Below are 21,004 nucleotides of genomic sequence, written 5' to 3' on the forward strand. Positions count from 1 at the left end.
GTATGACCTGTATTGCCACCTAGTAAGAATTAAACAAGGACCCCCTGGGTAGTTAGGTACGCAGACTCCTAGGGCAGGGTAAGAACCAATATGAGAAAAATAACCTAGGCCGTCAGCGGGAGTTAGTGAACAATTTGTCTAGACTATACAGAGAGAGGAACAATGACATGTGATTCTATATTAAAAATATATTTAATTTGCATAGATAAAAATCATATAGTAACTACAACACGTTGAAACTATATGATACAATGAAAACGACATAGCACATAATAATCACCATAAATACACAGAATATTTAAATCATAATCAGTACAGTTAAAAACAGTTCATACACAAAATATAAAAAGGTGACAACAGAACTCGACGCGCGTTTCGGCTGAAAAAACGCCTTCCTCAGGAGTCACTGGATGAAAACTCTGAAAATACATTTTTGTAAGAAAGACATACATCAGTATTCTAGCGACCAATTAATGTATTAACAAAATTTCCTATTACTAAAGTCAAAGAAGAACCTTGACTTTAGTAATAGGAAATGTAAAACTGTTATATCTTTACAACTGCCTTTTTTAATATTATGTATAGAATGTATGTTTTTTTGTTAATACATTAATTGGTCGCTAGAATACTGATGTATGTCTTTCTTACAAAAATGTATTTTCAGAGTTTTCATCCAATGACTCCTGAGGAAGGCGTTTTTTCAGCCGAAACGCGCGTCGAGTTCTGCTGTCACCTTTTTATATTTTGTGTATGAACTGTTTTTAACTGTACTGATTATGATTTAAATATTCTGTGCATTTATGGTGATTATTATGTGCTATGTCGTTTTCATTGTATCATATAGTTTCAACGTGTTGTAGTTACTATATGATTTTTATCTATGCAAATTAAATATATTTTTAATATAGAATCACATGTCATTGTTCCTCTCTCTGTATAGTCTAGACAAATTGTTCACTAACTCCTGCTGACGGCCTAGGTTATTTTTCTCATACTGTATTGCCACCTATGCATTCCTATTTTATCAAGGGGTAAATGTCACTATGATGATGTATGGAATGGAGGGGGACTTCTTACAGTGACTTTGTTTTATTGGTATACGGTACCCGGTTGCTGTTGATATAAAATAAAAAACAGTAAAAATATATATATATCTATATATATATATATACGATATACATATCACAAGCTATCATTGTACTGTTGAGGGGTTCTAGAATGTAGGAGGGAGTTTGGTCAGTTGTACCTGTGAGGCGGGCTGGCTGGAGTGTAACAAACTTGGTGATGAGTTTTATCTACATGTGAGTATGTGTTAGGAAGTTGACTTGAAGCCCCTACTTAGAAGTGGCAAAAGGCTTTTCAACCCGTCCAAACAATGTTATCAACCAATCATGCAAGTATGCATGAATGAACAGTTTATTTTTCAACAAATAAGCAGCTGCCACTGGCAGGCTTATGCAAAAATTGGTTGGAGCTGATTTCAAATCAAAGGGAAGCACTTTGTACCAACCGTAGTCACTTCACGTCGTAAACCTCTAAAGTTCTTAATGCTTTCTTGCTATTTGAATGTTGACATATGTTGCCCTGCTGAAAGCCCCTGTCATCCCTGAAAACCTAAACTGGCAAGCAGAGATGGATTTGCTGCCAGTGCCAGGAAGCTGGGGAAAAATAGGTAAGGAGGCTGAAAAAGAACCACTGGACTACAGTTTGTTAACTGGGACATATCTCAGTCAAGGGATGGAAAAATGTTGGGGTGATAGTTTGAACTGTATTGGCTGGAAAACAGAAGGTGACAAGTGAACACGTCTTACAAGCCAGGTAGGAAATTGAAATGTACCCTCAAATACGTTTACAAGCTTACCAGTTTTGATGTTGGGTGTTTCAGTAAACAGTTTTGGGGCGTTTTTTATATCACGCAAATGCAGTTGTATGTCCATTAAATGAATCAGGGTGTTTCTTTTCCCCACATCTTCTAAATTAGAGTTTCTAGATTTAGTTTTATCACGCAGTTTACTGCTGATTTCCATTGCAGCTCTGACAAACTCTGAAATTCTGAAACTAGTAGTATATCCAAGCAATCCTTGATTTTGTGAAGGCTAACAACCCCTTCGCCAGCAAACAGGATTTTCTTGATTGCCCCAGAGAGCCGTCAATCAACTCCATCAGGCTTGCCAAATAATTGAGAATGCTCTGATTATATTTATATAATATATTAGTGAGGCCCAACTCCAACTTCAATGCACTATTCGCTGTACCTCTGGGTAGGCTAAGCCATCTTTTCCAGATGTTCATTTCTATATCTGTAACTGGTTATTATTCCTCTCACAGAGAACCTCACATCCATACAAAAATAAAGTTACTATTTTTGCGCTGTAGGTCTCTCTAAGTACTTCTACAGACATATGCCGCAGTGCAAGGTCCATTCTTTGCAAGTACCTGTAATAGCCTTGCGTTTTAAAATTCAAATATATCTAAAAAGGAGGCCTAAATATCTAGACCAATTTACCACCCCTCGCTCAGCCACCACTTATACATTATTTTCAGAGCAATTCTTCTAGAAAATACTATTACTTTAGTTTTGGAAACATCAATTCTCAGATAATTTATCTTACAATATTCTGGGGATGCTTTAAGTTGCCTTGTATGGCCTACCACAGTGAGCTCCAATACAACTGTATCATCAGTGTAACACAATGATGAAATAACCTCCATTCCTAATTTGGGTGGAAAAGAACGAACCAGGTTAAGTGCCAACGGTGCATCAGCAATATATACTGAGAAAAAGAGAGGGGCCAATACACATCTCTGTCTTTGGCTGTTAGGAGTATTTATTCTCCTAGACAACACTCCATTTCTCCCTTAGTCTATGAGCTCTCGTTTAGTTGGATTATAAATTTTAACAGACCAGGTTGAATATTCCAGTCAAACATTTTTTCCTAGCGGAGGGCACAATTTATGTCAAATGTAATTGACAAATCTATATATGACACATATAGAGGCTGTTTCCTTTTTAAAACCTTTTCCTTTGTCAATAATTTGAGTATTAGGCAGCCATCAACTTCTGAGTGGACCTTTGCGGAAACCTAATTGGACCTTTGGAAAGACTCTTTCATTTACTACCAGCTCATCCAGTAAACCTAATAGATGATTAGCATAAACTTTACTACAGCTGTCCCAAAGGGATATCATGCAATAACTTATGGGTGACTCATGTGCCCCTTTTTATTTTTATACCTTAATACTTTCTTTCCAGGAATCTGGTATATCTTGAATACTTATTATAGCTCCAAACACAGGGTCAAAACTTAGGCCCATAAACTAGGGTTAAGCTTTAATATATCAGTGGACAGACCATCTATACGTTGGGCTGGGAAATTCTTCGTTTTTGTTTTTATCAATTACTCAAAAAGGAAAGCCTTGCCACCATCCCAAACTGGACTTTAGATTTTTAAAATTCTCCATAACAACTCTCTTATCCTCTTTTAACTTAAATAGATCTGATATGTATTGAGTGTAACATTAAAAGAATGAAAAATGACTTTGCGGTGAGAGGTTATGCAGAAAGTGATATCATGAAGACAGAAAGTAAGATCCGAAAAAAGAAACGTTGTGAGACGATGGTTGAGCAACCACATAAGGACACAAATGCTCCTACGAATCAATGTGTCTTTGTCACAGTATATGGCATGTACAGTAACCACATTTATAACATCTTAAGAAAACACTGGCATTTACTGAAATCGGATACACTTCCTGCAGATATTATCTCAGATAAACAGAGAGTTGTCTATAAAAAGGGCATAACGATTAAAAACATCCTATGCCCTAGCTATATAAAATCCCCCAAGCAAACCACCTCTATATGGTTACCTGAGAAACCGGCAGGATTTTTTGTGTGTGGTAATTGTTCCGTATGCAAATATGGGATCAATAAGATTGAGAGCTTTAGCTACAACAGCCCCAAGAAACACTGGATTACCACATTTATTAATTGCAATACGACCTTTGTGGTATATCTGATCATTTGCCATTGCAACATGATTTATGTGGGCAGTAGCATAAGATGCCTAAAAATAAGAATTCAAGAACATCTCAGGAACATTAGACATGATGATATACGCAGCCCGGTGGCCCAACATATTCTAGAGTGTCATCCCCTGAAAAAAGATATTAGGTTTCATGCACTTGAAAGTGTTTCAGTTAATATCCGTGGAGGAGATAGTACAACATATCTCAGACAATTAGAGACACGTTGGATTTGTAGATTGCGATCGGTGAGCCATGGGTTAAATATTAATAATGATTTCCATCACTTTCTGTAGGTTGACATTGGAATATGTCAATAGTTAACAGTATTGCTATCATTGACTTAAAAATTGATCTATATGATAAATCCTGTGGTAGACTTTTTTGTTGTCTGCCTACAATTGTATAGACCTCTGCTGATAGCCTCTCCTTTACTGATCACTGTATGCCCTTTTTGCTAGTTAGGACTAGCGTCAATAATGAGTCTGTTTTGAGCTAATGCATTTTAGGTTCAATGAATAATGGTTTTCTACATAATTGTGACCGGATCAGTCTAAGTATTGAAGACCTATACTTTGTATTACTGTTGTAGGATGGTGATCTTTATTTCATAAACATAATCAATAATCGAATTGAAATTTTATATCGATACTTTTTTGGTGGGTACTCGCCAAATGGGACTATGTTCGCGCATTATGGAGTCGTGTGTATCTGGTCAAATCAGTTAGACCTTTGGTAGGCATATGGGCACCGATTTGACTAAGCTAGGATGGCCGACGATTCGAATATCATTCTAATTAGATTAAGATGGCCGCTAAACATTTTCTGGGTAGAGACCTATATACCCTTAGCATTTATATATGCACCTATTTGACTAGGCTAAGATGGTCGACGATCTGAGTATTGGTTTGACCAGACTAAGATGGCCGCCTAAACCGTTAGTGCAGGGACATTTCGTTTGACTGCTCTAAAATGGCGTTTCGGCAGTATAAGCATGTCACAAAAAATCGACTCTAATGAGGTTAATTATCAATTAACTACCGCTAATTAGCGGTCACCGCGTGGTCCATGGGTATATACACACGTGGTTCAAGACGTCTTTCTTGAACCAGATGATCACACATCTACTATGTGCCGATACGTTTTGCGGTAAGTACCCGTCTGATAGAGCTATGTACTAGCACTGGCAGCCTTGCTCATTAGCTACTTATAGCCGAATGGTTGACCTTTGGTTTTGTTGTTCACTTCGATTGACTAGGCAGAAATGGCTGCCGATATGTGTATCGGGCTGACTAGGCTAAGATGGCTGCCGAAACTGTTCGGGCAGATGCATTTCGTTGCATGGGTTTATGAACAAATTAGCAATAAATTAGATCTATGCAAGATGTTTATTCTCCCACCATTAGAACGGTTTGGTTTGTGATTTAAATCCTTTAGAAATTAGAATGAACATGTATCTACATATTTTACAGATAAATGTGGTATCTATACAGCATAAACATGTCCCCACGAACTTTGTGAAATGTGGACATATGATTTCCTAATTTCAGTGCACGTATTATAACTGGTCCGAAATATATTGGTTTTTATACTTTGTTACTAGACAAAGATAGCTGCCGTTTTCGCATAATGTGAACTTTTATAGATACAACTCGGACAGGAGAACTATTTGACCAAATCCAAGCATTGGTTGTTTACGGACCTAACATTACATGTATTATTAGGATATACATGTCCTTGATTAAAAGTTAGATTTTAAACGCTTAATATACAGTGTAATTTGTGTGTTAGATCTTGAACTTGAGCAAAACAAGAGGTGCTATTATATGGTACCAATGAGTAACATCCATGACGTTTATTACGTATAGATACGATATGAACAAAATTACGTTCATACTGAATTGGTTTTCGTCTAGGTGGATACACCAGATAGCAATACTTAGATTTATAAGAAAAATATTGTATGTAGACTTAGCGCTTTCTAGTTTTTCATGCTTAATAGATACAAACCCAACTAGCGGTTTCCTTTCTCTGTTCCCCTTCGTAGGCTTTACTTTTAAAGAACCCTTCAAATTGGAACGCTCTATAACATGGAATCATAACTGTCATCATTCCATGATGTAAGTAATAGAAATAAAGGGGTCACTGATATAGATTTGGAAACGTGAGTTATTGTAACAATCAGCTATATATTTTTTTAACTCAATTAACAAAGAACCCATATGCCATATAAAAGTCTAGTTTAGACAGAGAGAGAAGTAATAATTTTCTTCAACTGTGCTCTCTAGTTCCGTTTATTACCAAGTTTTTGCTATCCTTTTGTAACCAGGAATAACATGCAGTACATGACATGGGTAGATGACTTAAAGTCGTGAACAGGGATAGGATTATATTTTGGCAGTGGTTATTAACTGTAAAGATATATTGATTATAAATTAGAGTGTCATAGATATATTGCTCTACTTTCAGATCATCAAACCAAATATGTGTGAAGAATATATATCCTAAAACAGGAAAGAAACCCAATAAGGTATTTTTTCAGCATACAAACTCTGGTAACTTTACTAGAGCTAACAAAACAATTTAATTATAAAGGTGCTAATATATGTAATGAGTAAAAAAAGTAAAAAAGTAAAAAAATTAAATTGTTAGGTATCTGATGTTTAACCTGTAAAAATCACTTTGATGTTTGCCACACTGGTTTCTTAGGTTTGTTCTCCCTCGAATAGGCATAACCTTGATATAAATATGATGTAATATTTTGTTTTATCTGGTTCTCTTTCTGTATGTCCATAGATGGATTGATCGATATAAGGAATGTGTGTAATACACTTTATGTATCCATATATATGTAAATATTTTATCTTGTATATTCCTTTTTTATGTATAGCCCTGAAGAAGTCTGATCGCGGACGAAACGCGATGGCTATGGCTATTGATTCTGTCACTATTCACTAATAAAGAACTTTTTTTGAAGATACTGACTTTGAAATTCTTGGGAGAGCATTTGATGATCACCTGAACATATGGACAATATTTGCTGTTGATGTACAAACATTGTAATTATATCTGAAGGGTGCGGGGTCATCTTTGTCTGATATGTACCTGACCCTCTTTTCTTCAGCCAACAGCGTTGCTTCTATTTCTTTCGACAGCCTAAGAATATAGGCTGTATTCCAAAAACCCTTTCATCTTATTGTACGAAGAGACAACCTTCAACATTCATCCAAACTGTCTCTTTCGCCTTCAAATAATTTTCCATAGTTATTTTCTAAAAATCTTCTTATGTTGTCCTTATTAGCACCACCCACTTTATAAGCCTCCCTTACGTTCCTTTTGAGCTTGATCTTTGCCCTCTCCACGGGTTCTATGTGTGCCCTTACGAACCCTGTAACAGTTTAAGCCCTCTAAAGCCGCCTCCTGTATCAGCTACACATCAGTTTATCGTAAACTTCAGAATAGTTTGATACTCAAGCGATAGTTCAGCTAAAGCATATTTGAAAGAAGTAGAAAACGGTCCACACCAAAGCAAGATTTAAAGTGATTCCAGCATATAGCCAATAAATTAAAATATTACCATTATTGTTTTTAACACTGAAATTTAATTAGAGCTAAAACAAAACCTGAAGAATCTGGAAAAGCAATTCCAATGCTGGTTCACACAAGGAAGCAGAAATTATAAAAATGTACTGCTACAAGCTGAACCTCTGATCGAACAGACAACACAAGGAAATGACAACACCATTGTGCATTCCCATGTTTTTGATTGTGCTACATGAAACAATACATTGGTTTAAAAATAAAACACTACAATTTCCATAAACAATATTCAAAGTAAAAGATGTGATTTATCTAGTAAAATGCTCCTGTGGGAAATAGTACTGTGGCAAAGATAATATAAGTTAAAAAACAAAAGAAATAAGCACACATTTAACACATGTAATAAAGATAAAGAGTCAAGTGATGCAAAAGGTTTTTTTGATAGCTGTGGGAACATGTATTTTAATTAGTAAAAAACCCACATAGGGCGGACAATTCAAATGAGAGTTCATTCAAACAGAATATTGGTGGTTTAACTAATTACAAACAAAGTGATGGGTTGATTAAAACACTACCACTTTGAATGTTTTTTGCGATGTAACAATATTATTCAAAATGGTGGTAAAAACTCGATTGAGGTAATCACAGCGTAGAATTAATTGGTAAAAGATTACATGTTTGAATTATTTTGAAACATGCAAGTGGATACATTACTAATAGTGACTTTAACTTAGGTCATAATTGTGATTTTAATATTCGAATATTGTATCTACTTAGATAGTAATCGTTCTTATCACTGCTTCTGTGTGTTTAGTAATTGCAATAAAGTTAGTTGTGTAGTGAAAGTTGGTTGGGTAATTGATAATATATATTGGTTATAAAAACACCAGAAAGAATTCGAAAACAGGAAAAATCTATGTCTTTTTCCTGCTTTGAGGATATTTTGGCATGTGTGGAAATACAGAAAAAGGAAAAAATTGCTATAAGCATTAAGTAAAGGAAGATCTCAATTGAAACACATGTTTTGACAGCCAGAAGAAATATCTTGAATGGCACTGATAATTAGAAAACCAGAAAGCAAAACACATTTGTATACTGTTAAAGCATCCCTGAATATTGTGTGCAGTCATTCATGGCCACTGGCTACTTTTTGAATTGAGATTGGCTCCCCAAACAGGTTAGCCTTAAAATTCATGAGTCTTTAGAATATATTTGTAACAAAAGATGGGGTGATCCTCCTGATAAAGGGATACAAACACCCAAAATGCGTCGAGGATATACTTTGGAATCATGATGCTTTTCCATATGAAAATGTACGTTATTCACAAATGAATTTGGCCCAGGGAGCCAAAGCTTAAGTGAATAGGAGGCTTGTGTGTTATCATGTTGCTCAGGGGAAGTTTAAGTAGAACAGCCTGTATTTTTCCCATCATATGGCTCACATATCCGGCAGAATTTCTCACATAAAGGGCAGGCACACATCACTCCTGTTAAAACACCTAAACAGACTATATAAAACTAGCAAATATATAATTAAATGTACCACTAACTTTAAGGGGTCTGCTCCTTTAAAGTAGGCATTTACAGATTCCGAGAGTGCTACAGCAACAGGAAGAGTATCTTGGTTTCCTAAGGTCACAGGACTGGGACCACGTGAAATACCTAAAAGTTCGAAGACATCACAAATTTAGTTTTAATTTATTTTCAAAACAAGCAACTTCAAAAAGAAAATGTAACTAATGCTTTTGTATCCAAAGACTTCAACTAATATAGAAGCTCTAAACATATATTTACTAAAAGCTTCTAAGTTTTTACAGTATCACTATATGAATTGAGCCAAATGTCTTATAAGAAGTGAAAACATATTTAATTGTAATAAACCATGGTGCTAAAGTTCATTCAAGTCCTTGTGATATTAAATGTTCAATTTTCTAGATAGGTATAGTATGGTTTTAAGACAGACTAAAAATACATTTGAATTTTGACCTGTTTCTTATTACAAAGAAATGTTTGGAGCATATTGTTACATTGTGTTAAAATAATAAATTGCTTACCTTCAATTGGTGAATAATACATTTGTGCAGATACCTTACTAGGGTTACTTTTTTAAAACAAATTATTGAGGTTTTACAATTACAAACATAACATTTATATAACAAGAGCGACAGCAGATATTTGGCAGAGTATAATAATTGTAATGACTAATTATAATATGAACCACTTCTGCGAGACATGCCAGCAAATCACAGACATTCAACCTGGAGTCCGGGGGAAAGCATAGTAGAGAGGGCATCTACAACATAGCATGAGCAGAATAGACATGCATAAATAATGAATATAGTGTAAACAAAATGTCATCAGCCACATCACGTTCCCCATGCGTTTCTATCATGGTAATCTACAGGACCCGCAGTTTCTCAAGTCCGTATTGCATTGATCATCAGATAGAAATGTAGTGGGCCCCAGAAATACTTTTGTCAATTTTTCCAGGAGGCACAGAATAGTAGCTATCAAGTAGCTCACTGCAATATACCATCTCATCTATTCACACTGTTAAGGTAGGGAATCTATCATTCCCCCATACACAGGCAACTTTCCTCTTCACCAGTAGTAGATCATAATCTCTGATAATCTACTGAATATACCACCTGAATATTTAAAATTCTGGGTACAACTCCACGCTAGATGAGAAAAATCAGCATTTGGCACTCTTCATCAAGCACACAGTGAACAAGTAGGCAGTTTATACCTTACAATTTTTAAAGGTGTATTATAAACTTGATGAAGGAATTTAAAGAGTAATTATCTTAAATGGCGGTTAGGAGCCCATTTGGGTACAACAACAGCCATTCTTCATCTTAGACAGCACAGCCCAGATCAGTTTGCCTTCACATCTTCACCCTGGGCATTACTACTGGGGCTTCCGCCTTCATTGTAGTGTTTCAATTAGTTACAATGTGCGTGTCTGAGCTAAGCGTGACTGCCATTGTTAGGGGCTTGCATGACTTGGACTAGACTGTAAACAATGGGTATCTTACTTGGATTACTTAAGCATCTTCTCAGAGTCCTGACTGGTTTAAATCAATGGCACAATGTGGTTCTGAGTGGCACATAGAACCAATTGATAGCATTTGAAGTAACCTCAGTTGAATACATAAGGCACAACAGGAGTTGGTGACATCAGTCCTTTCAGAATTAATCCATGCCACTCAGAGTCAACATAGAGATCAGAGCCAAGCAACAACATAACAAGAGATTTTGAATCCTTAACAGAGGAGGTAAAATGTGGTACGGAATCTATGCATCCATCAAAAACAACATTACTGAGATGAAGCAAGGTCTCGCAAAGATGGCCTCTCTCTGACAGAGCTATAAGGGACGCCACTGAATTCGGGTCTCTTCCGACTCCAGAATTGCAGCAGCACATAAGCAGTAGATTCTTCATCATTGGATACGAGCTGTGAGTGGTGGAGAGAGCTGCTGAGAAAGTAGCTTGGTTGAAAGCCACCCCAGTGCTATGGCTTCCACAGCTCCCGTGAGCAAAGAGTCATTGGTATCTGTGCAAGCTCAGCAGGCAGTCTCCAGAATGTACGGACCCATGGTAATCCACAGAAACTGTTTAATGGAAGCAAACCAATGGAAAGAATAAACAGCAACCTGCATTGCACAGACATGATGTATGCCGAACTTTCAATAGGACCTTACAGCACCAGTGCCATAAATATTCCTAGACCACATTTCCCACTGCATAATAATCACATCGCAGGATTTACCATGTCCTGTATGCCTTTCCTATTATAGCAGTTACATAAGATCACTACCAAATCATTATAGAAGGCCTTCCACAGACATGATAAAGGAGACACTACTAAATCCCAATTTGTTGATGGCATTCTGTAGTCATAACTAAGTCAAATGCCTTAGTTCTCACCTACTTGGTTCTTCCGCCCTACTGACCAATACTTCTACTGTGTGTTGAGATATAAGTCAAAAGATAAAGTCACAGACAAACTAACCGTCAGGAATAATAGAGTGACATGTGGGAGTACTATTGAAGGTATGTGTGGCAAGAGAGACGCGGGATCGGGCAAGAGGCACCCCAGGGGCAATGGAGGGACGCGCTCTAGCAGTCTATACCTTTCCGGCCCCGAAACAGTTGCCTGTTTGGGGATTGAAGAAGACGGGCTGTCAGGAAGGGGAGAGAGAAGCGAGGAGGACGCCGAGACGCTGGAGCAGTGGAGAAGGCGAGCGGAGCGAGCAGAGCGGCGGTCGGAATCTAAAGCTGGAAGGAGGAAACAGAAGTCGAGACGGAAGAGGGAGAAGGCAGCACGAGGACTGCAAAGACAGACCCGAGGGAAGGTGAGACGGACAGGGCTGTTGTGACTCCTGTCAGGAGGAGTCACAGCTCAAGGCAAGTGTTGTCTCCAGGGAAGACATTGAAGCAGGTGGGCTTTTGCATGTAGGTAGTGGGTAGGGTCCTGGAGAAGGCACAGTGGGAAGGAGAGGGCGATAAAGCCAACGAGAGGACAACCATGTGGAGAAGTGTGGCTCAATGGTTAGAGCGGCAGACCCTGATGCAGAGGTCTAGCCCGGGACCAGGGTTCAATTCCCCGCCTCGCGAGTCTTGGGCTCAAAATTCCACTGACCAGATAATTCTCGCCTCTGTGCCTATTCCAATCATAGAGTCCCACTCTGCAACTCTGGGCAATAGCTTGCTTAATATCCACAACGGCCCCCACAACGCTAAGGATGCCTGGCCTTCACCCTGGGGGTGCCCAGGAGTGGACGCCTCACAGGGAAAGCCAGGACGGGTTCCACAGCGGTATTCGTACAAGCCTTGAGACCCTTGCGTGTGAGTAGTGCGCTATAAACGTATCAATTTACATTTAATTTACATTTATGTACAGCCTTTTTCCTCCGTTAGCTACCCACACAGACCCAACCTACCACACCTGGGAGTGACTTAAAAGGGCAGCGAAAAAAAACCACCGACCTAGTTGAGTGGTACTGACACGGTGGTGATTGGTGAAGGGCTTCACATATACGGGTATGTGCTGTTAACAGCCACTGGCTTGTCTCTTTCTCCCTAGGGCAAGAGCGAGAAAAGACAAAGACCAGAGAAGGGGAGAAGAATAGTGAAGATACCTTGACATCCCTAAGAATGAAGAGGAACTCGAGTGGAGCACAAGAAGAATAGTAAAACGTACAACAGAAGGCTGTAAAGAATGAAAAAAAAAAAACCTTTCTTCGCAAACCCAGTAGCCACGCTTCTTTCTTGTCCTATCACTGTATGCTATACCCCAACTTAACTGTAATGGTGGTGATTGGTTCTATGCTCAGTGGGATGATTCTGCTAGAACACCAGAATGCTCTTCCCGCAGACTGTGGAATACTGAGTTACCCTCATGTCTTCCCCAAAACTAGAAAAGCAATTACTTTTCTGTGAAGTCAAAACAAGAATGGACAGTGTATCAGACTGGATCAATAAATATGGAACCTGAAATGAAAGAACTCGGGTAAACAAAACCCAGGGCTGAAAAGTTCAATGCAACCAACCAATGTCTCCCAAGCTCCCGATGGAAGGGCCCAAAAATGATCGGGCAAAGAAAATTTGCATCAAATAATAGAAAATATGAATAAGGACAACAAGAAGTCCAGATCACAAGTGAAGAACCTATCCTCTCTATATTATAGTATATAGCTAATTGTTGGGCTTCTCCATCATAACCAGATCTAAGCATTAATCCCGAAATCACCACTTATACTGAGAATTAGGCTGGATTCTCAAGCGCTATGGAAATGCAGAATGAGAGGACTTTCCGTTCTCTTCTAATCAGGCAACCTATTGCCAGACCCATAGCCAACTTATCTCGGTCTTTCTTTTCATTTCTGATCATGCTGCTCTTCCATACCCTGTCCTTCCTCCATCTTCTCACCACCAACTGTCCCTACACTTAGAACACCTAGAATACAATCGACTGATAACACACCAGCTTACTATTACAAATACTACAATAAAAGCACTGATCAGATCTATGCATTTACCAAGCAATCAGAAAACCACTCAACCGGCGTAAACCCACATTATTAAACTTTGTCTGCATATTTGTACTTACACATACTATACCCACACACCTACTGCACCGAAAGGCCTTCTATGTTGGTTCAGTGATTAATATAATAATAATATTCTATAGATAAACAAGGCCCTTGGTAAATTAATGCACACACAAACTGCACTCAGAAACCATTAGTGATCACTTAATTGAATGTCAATGATATGTCAGTTTTGTTAATAAAAAAATATAGAATTATATAAACTCTAAGAAACCTGGCATCACTCTCCTACAAAAGATATACATTTGAGGCTGTGGCTCAGCAAAGCTGAAATCTTACTAGGTAGGAACAGTTGTCAGTAGCAGTCGTTCAGCTGGTTTGGCTGATATTCACTCCAACAGTTGAAAAAGATATGGAGTTATGATCCTTCTCAGGTAATCTTCCCATATATGATATTAAGAAAGGGCCAGGTGGCAGAAGTAAGCCTCAATGACACTTGAAGGTTTTTTTCTATAGTTTAAACGGAGGGTAGCATCCTTCGTCCCGCCCAGCACGCCCTTAATAAATTGTTGATTACTTAAAATATTTTCAGTTTAAGTTAGTATTAAGTGTGCACAGCACAAACCATTATTTCAAAGCTAGGATAGGAGCACTGGAACTAGTGCGGTTGACGAGGCGGGGTGAGCAGTGCCCCTACCTTTCTTGAAACATTTAAGAATTGAGTCAACCTTGTCCCCCAACAGGCAAGTCCCATCAAGGACATGTCCAACAAGGAGAACTGGACAACACCAGAGAATCCAGTCGAGCTCAGACATGTGGTGGCAGATGGCAAAATTGGTGCTAACTGCATTTCCAATGGATTCAGTGCAATCAAAGCCACAAGCAATCATGTATTTGGCCACATCACAACCAACCTGAAATCCCTGAGACAGCACAGGGAGATGATCTTCCAGCACAATGGAAGAAGGATTAGTGCCACCAAATTCCAAAGGGAATGACTTCAATTGCCAAATAAACAGGAAACATTAACAGAATGCAGGACCAAACTAGTGAATGAAAAGAGAGGCTTATCAAATGTCTCCACTCGCTTTGCTTCTGATTAAAGGGAGTAGTAGGAAAAGTGTTCAGACTGGAATGCCTGGTGGAAGCCTGCACCATGAGACTTTCTGGAGAAGGACGCAGGGACAAGAAATCGACTATTAACTGGCAGGCCAGAGCAGGGCGTGGCCCAAGTTCCCAAATGGGTGTCTGTCAGAGCCTTGTAAGAGGGGTTCCAAAGAAGTCACGGGTGCAGGACCTCAGCCAGAACATTAGTTTTTACCTCAAGGGTAAGGAGCTGGTGATCAGGGATTTTGGCTGCCCTGCATTTGACCATGGCGAAGGCTGTCACTTCTTCTGTCCCCGGCCCAGGAGAAACTAAACAAAAAAAAATGACTCTGGGAAAGTGTCTAGCCCATTGATTTCCCACAAATCCTCTTACCAGTTGTCATCCTGTTAGCGCTGGACTGTGCCAAAAAAGGGAATGTAAAGAATGTTGCTTCCCTGTAGAAAGCCTCTCTCTCTCTCTCCTTGGGGCCTGAAGGGAGTTGGCCAGGAACCAAAAAGCTGGAGCATAGTCGTGCAGAACTCTTTGATCTGATGCAGCATTGCTGATGGCCCCGGATATTCGGGTTGTGCCGGAACCAGCTACAGAATTGGTGCCAAAGTTGGCCAACTTTGAGAGCGTGATAGAGACTGTTGATGCTGCCCACGAGCTTGATTAGGGGAGTGCGAGTGGTTTGAAAGAGAAGAATTCTGCTTCGACGTCTTGTGCTTTAATACTTGGAGCCTGAAGGACATTGGCCTTTTGAGCGGCTCTGTCAACTTCGGTAATGGGAGTGAACCTTCAATGTGGAAAGGAAAAAGGAGGAGTCCCAGGGTAGAATTTTCATATGCTTCGCAACAATATTTTGCCTTGTGTTCCCTGATGGCCTTTAGGTTCATCAACGCGTAGTCTCCATGGGTCTCAAGAGTTGTGGATCGACCCCACAACACTACTGAGACAAGAGGAAGCTTCAGACCTGCATTTGGAGGCACAGAAGAAAGTAGCTAATGTCGCAGAAGTGGCACCTGTATAGGTCCTGCGGGTCTTTCGGGGATTCCGGTGTGCTCCCAACTCCGGAAAGGTCCCGCGGGTCATTTCTGGAGTGGAGCGGCATCAGAGCAGAGCCGCAAGGCACCACCTTTTGGCGGGCAGAGGTATTGCTGAAAAGTTTCTGGATCCAGTCTGACGCCTGGGGAATATTCTAAAGGTGAGTAATCTGTGGCTAGAAGTCTCTATCAGAATCCAGCCTTAGTGGCTTTGTTGCACCAAGGCCCAAGAATAGAATCCCTCACCAAAAATTGTTCTCTACAATCTGAAGCTTCTTGGTATTATTTACACCACACAACTCAGTGCTGCACCACATGCCTAATACATGCCTTGCTCCTTTCCTGCATGTACATGCATTCTTGACAGTTCCATTCCTCAAAATTGGAGCCAATCAAGTAAGTTACTTACTTTCGGTAATGCCTTATCTGGAAGAGACACTGTAGCTCCAGATTCCTTACTTTTGAATTTCCCCAGGAATCAGACTGTATCCGGAAGATTTATTGTGAGCAGTACATCAGTGCACCGGTAGATGGCGTCCATTGGCTCTGCACGACGTCTTCCGTGCTGAAAGTGATGTCTGCGTCACCTATGTAGGCGCCACCTCGGAGCACTGATGTCAATTACCTTTCATGACTTTCCATGTAAGAAGTGGGGAGCCAAGAAGTGCACTGACACTGGTGTGTCCAAACTAGGGCCCTAAAAGGGATCAGCCTTGACCCTAGAGATCTGTCACAAAGTGAGAAGGATGGGTGAGTCTGTAAGAAATCTGCAGCTAAATATTGTCTCTACCAGATAAGACCTTACCAAAGGTAAGTAACATATTCATTTGATAAGAGACTTCTAGCCGCAGATTCCTTACCGTTGAGTAAATACCAAAGCAATACCATACCTGGTGGGGGGTCTGGGGCCAAAATTAAACTGGGAAGCCCTGGAGGACCAAATGGGTAAAATGCCCATCCCTGCAGTCCCGATTGTCCAGGTAGTAATACTTGGTAAATGTGTGCAGGGAAGCACATGTTGATGCCTGGGAGATGTCAAGGACTGGGACTCCACATGTTAACGCAGTGGTCGCAGCTTTAGCTCTGGTGGAATGAGCCTGTAAACCTTCACAAGGCTGCTTCTTTGCCAGTGCATAGCAGATTGTGGTGCAGAGAACTACCCATCGAGAGATGGTCCATTTCTGCACCACCCAACAATTCTTCATTCCGACATTCCCCTAAGAAGAGTTGGTCGTCCACCCAGAACTCTTGTGTGCGGTCAAGATGGAACAACGACGCTCTTTTTGGGTCCAAAAGGCGGAGGCGCTACTGTTCCTTAGAGGGACGTGGAGGAGTGTGAAAGGTAGGCAAGGTTACAGATTGACCCACATGAAATTATGTTATCAATTTCAGCAGGAAAGAAGCCCTAGTGCAAAGCACCATTTTGTCCGGATAAACTGAGAAAACTGGAAGATAGAGCCTGCAGCTCTGGAAGATCAAGCCTGCAGCTCACTCACCCTTGGGGGTCGATGTAATCACCACATGAAAGGCCGTTTTGATGGTGAGCAGTCTGGGGTGACAATCATGTAGAGACTCAAAAGGAGCATGCATCAATTTATTTATTTATTTATTTATTTAAAGATTTGTAAAGCGCCTGGTGACCCGGAGGCATCCCCGCGCTGTGAGAGCTTGAAATTGGCCAAGAGGGGAGGAAAAAAACTTATTTAGGGAAAAGCAGAGTTTTGAGCTGCTTGCGAAAACGCAAGTAGCAGGGTTCCAACCGCAGACTGCGGGGAAGCGAATTCCAGCGTGTGGCTGCCTTTACGGAGAAGCGACGGCCTCCAGTACGCACCCTCCTAAACTTGGGGACATTTGCCAGTCGCTCATTGTCCGAGCGCAGAGATCTCGAGGCTTTGTACGGGATCAAGAATGTGAGAACCAAGTTAAGGTCCCACTGAAGCATAATGAAAGGGGAAGGAGGGAACATATGTACAAGGCCCTTCCAAAATCTATTTACATTAGGGGACTTAAATAAAGAGGGTTGGTCATTCACAAGGCAGAGAGAGCAGAAAGATCACCCTTTAGAGTGTTCAAAGCAGAGCCCTGCTGTCCCGGAGTAGGAATAAAAAGCAATTTATCAGAAAAGGAAGCAGAAAGAGGGTCAATGGACTTTTCTGCACAATATGATAGAAATCGCTTCCACCGGCAGGTGTATACTGTCTTGATTATGATATTCACAGTGACGGATATGGTTAATCAACCGTAGTTGAAGGGGCTTCAGTACGAACAGTGTGACTATATTCAGCTCGCTATATTATTTTAATAGTTGGGGAATGTCTGATATGCTTCACAGATGTAACATGACACATTTTGCTGAGATTACGCACCTAATGCAGTGCATATATAATGAATTGCCTTTGCTCATGAATACTTGGTATCATACTCACACCTTGATTTTCAGGTGTTTGAAATAAGAAGTAACAGAGTAGGACCGTGAAAGTTCACCTACCCAGGCTGCTATATTGGCAGGGACAGAATTAAAACCGGCTGTAAGGTATGCAGTATTCACAGTCTTAGTGTTGATTATAGTTTTGAGGAGAATTTTCGATATTACCTACAGCCCATGTACTTAACCTAATCTAACATGCTACAGGCCAGACGTTCTATACACTAGTGACACAGGTATGCCAAATAATGTGGGGTTTACTTACTTCATATTAAACACGTTGAGTTTAGCATGAACTAGTACCTGACTTTGGGGCGTTTAAGTATACCAATATGTAAATACTGAGAAGGATGCCTAGTAAAACAAGTTTGCATGTAAATATAGTAATGCACATGGCTGCACAACATGTGCTTCAATGTATATGATATATGCTTTCTGTCTCACCAATCCACAAGTTCGGGTGTTAGAGTTGATGCAAACACTGGGACTGAGGGTCTTTCTTCACAAATGATTGCATAACATTGTGGAAAACATATGTGTGATGATGTTACATCACATTGTATATATGTCTTTCCAGCCCTGACAAAGTCGCGGGTGATCCACCCAATTGAGGGACGAAACATGTGTTGGCGGGAACAACTGGAATAAAAAGAACAAGACTGAGAAGAACTATTGCTGCTGTGTTTGATACTTAATGTTATGAACATAATATAATTGGCTTATGTGTGCTGGGACATTGTAATAATTGTTTAGGATCTCAGGTTGAGATTTGACTGATGGGGTCGTGGATGACAAGCCCCTCCCTAAGCACAATAACAAAGTATATCCAGATCTAGAATAGACTGGGTACAAAGGGAAGCGCCACTATCACTAGAATATACGTATCATACCCTTAGTGAATGTATACAGTCTTGGTGGAGGGACGCCTGGCTTCCAGAATAACAATGCAGAATTGGGGAGGGAGGTCGAATGCCACCGCTCAATCTCCAAGCAAGAAGGCAGAGTTTTGCATGGTTCGGGTGGAGGAAACCCCCCCCCCCCCACTGCTGTGACAAAAGGTCCCCCTGAAGGAGCACTGATCGGAGGATCGACACTCATCATCAGAAGCTCGGGCTCGGGCTACCAGACTATCCGTGCCCAGTCCGGCGCCACAATAATGATTTGGGCCCAGTGGTTCCTGATCTGCTTGAGAACTCGGGGTAGGGGTGGGCTGGGTGGAAAGGCATACTCAAGATGAAGATGAAAGCATCTCCGAACAAGAGTCGCCTTGGAAACTCCGGAGAGCAAAACTGCTGACATTGTGCATTTTCGACAGCGGCGAACAGATTAAACCAAGGCTCTTCCCACTATTGAAAGAGACCTTGTGCTACCTCCGAATGGAGACGCCACTCGTGATCCGCTAGGCATCGATGGTTGAATTTGCCCACCCAAGCATTCAGGAAACCAGGCAGGCGTTGAACCACCTTGGAAATGCCCTCCTGTTTCAGCCATGTTCAGAGACGTAGGGCTTCTTGATAGAGAAACTTTCACAACACCACTCCGCCGGTTTGTTACAGGTAGTGTAGTCTGGGAACACTTGAACTAGCCTTCCCTTGATGGAGGGTAGAAAGGCTTTCAATTCCAAGCGAATCGCTTGGAGGACCAGCATGTTGATGTGGAGTCTGGACTCTGCCGGAGACCAGAGTCCTCTGATCTCCACCTCTCTTAGATGGCCGCCCCATCCCAGGAGTGATGAATCTGCTGCTACTGTGAGGTCTGGTTGGGGATGGGGAAAGGGGTCTGCCTCTGACCCAATCGTGGTTTGTCAGCCACCACCGCAGGTCTCGTGCAGTTCCCTCCGAGATCTGGACCATGCTGGAGAGATTTCCCTGGTGCTGTGCCCATTGGAACTTCAGGTCCCACATATATCATCTGGCACGAGTTACTAGCAGGATGCAGGAGGCCGTGAGGCCCGATGGCCTCAAAGTCATTATAATTGAAATCCAGGATAGAGGCTGCAACATTTGTATCACAACTTGAATAGGCTGGACTCTCCGTTTGAGAGGATCGGCTCAAAACTGCACTGTGTTCATAACAGCTCTGATGAAAGGGAGCATCGAAAGTGAGTTAGGTTTGACTTTGGCACGTTGATAGTGAACCCCCAAGAATGCAGGAGGTTTGCCATAGTTTGGAGGTGGGAGACTAAACTCTAGGGTGATTTTGCCTACAGCACCCAGTCTTCGAGATAGGGCAAGACTGGCACCTATGATCTGCGGAGATACGCTGCAACCACAGCCATCACCTTGGTGAACATCCAAGGGGCGATGGTAATGTCAAAGGGGAGCACAGTGAACTGCTTACATAAACCACAGGTAGCGTCTATGGGCAGGTAGGATGGAATGTGAAAATAGGCATCCTGCAAGTCCAACACTACCATTCAGTCTCCCAGGTCCAGGACAGACAGGATCTGAGCTAATGTGAGCATCTTGAATAACTCCTTTTTGAGGAAGTAGTTGAGGGCTCATAGGTCTAGGACGGAATGAAGGCCCTTTGCCTTTTTTTTGGGACCAGAAAGTTGCAGAAATAGCACCCACATCATGTTTCGACCCCTGCTTGGTGTAGGTTGAGTTGCACCTTACTATGGGGTCTTCTTCAGGACTGGAGCGGGAAGTGGAGTGGATAGTGGGAAAGAGATAACGTTTCACGCTCATAAGTGTATCTGTATTATGTATATATTCTCATCCCTTATACAGTTCAACCACAGATGAACACAATGACCAATTACCGAAATATCGCTGTTTAGGATATATGTATGCTATCGTTTTAATAGCTGTAACAATGTGGCTG

The 21,004-nt window shown here is 40.8% G+C and overlaps 1 protein-coding gene across 2 annotated transcripts in view; it reads right to left on the bottom strand.

Moving 5' to 3' along the window:
* FCHO2 (FCH and mu domain containing endocytic adaptor 2) overlaps window positions 1-21,004 on the bottom strand; it is a 1,161,485-nt gene that overhangs the window by 223,066 nt on the left and 917,415 nt on the right. For both annotated transcript variants that reach the window (XM_086960798.1, XM_086960797.1), the window contains exon 19: window positions 9,117-9,228. In XM_086960798.1, the coding sequence (XP_086816924.1) occupies window positions 9,117-9,228 (112 nt within the window). The remainder of the gene's footprint in view (window positions 1-9,116; window positions 9,229-21,004) is intronic.

This window comes from Lissotriton vulgaris, chromosome 3_1 (assembly GCF_964263255.1).
Source record: "Lissotriton vulgaris chromosome 3_1, aLisVul1.2, whole genome shotgun sequence".
Taxonomy (NCBI): domain Eukaryota; kingdom Metazoa; phylum Chordata; class Amphibia; order Caudata; family Salamandridae; genus Lissotriton; species Lissotriton vulgaris.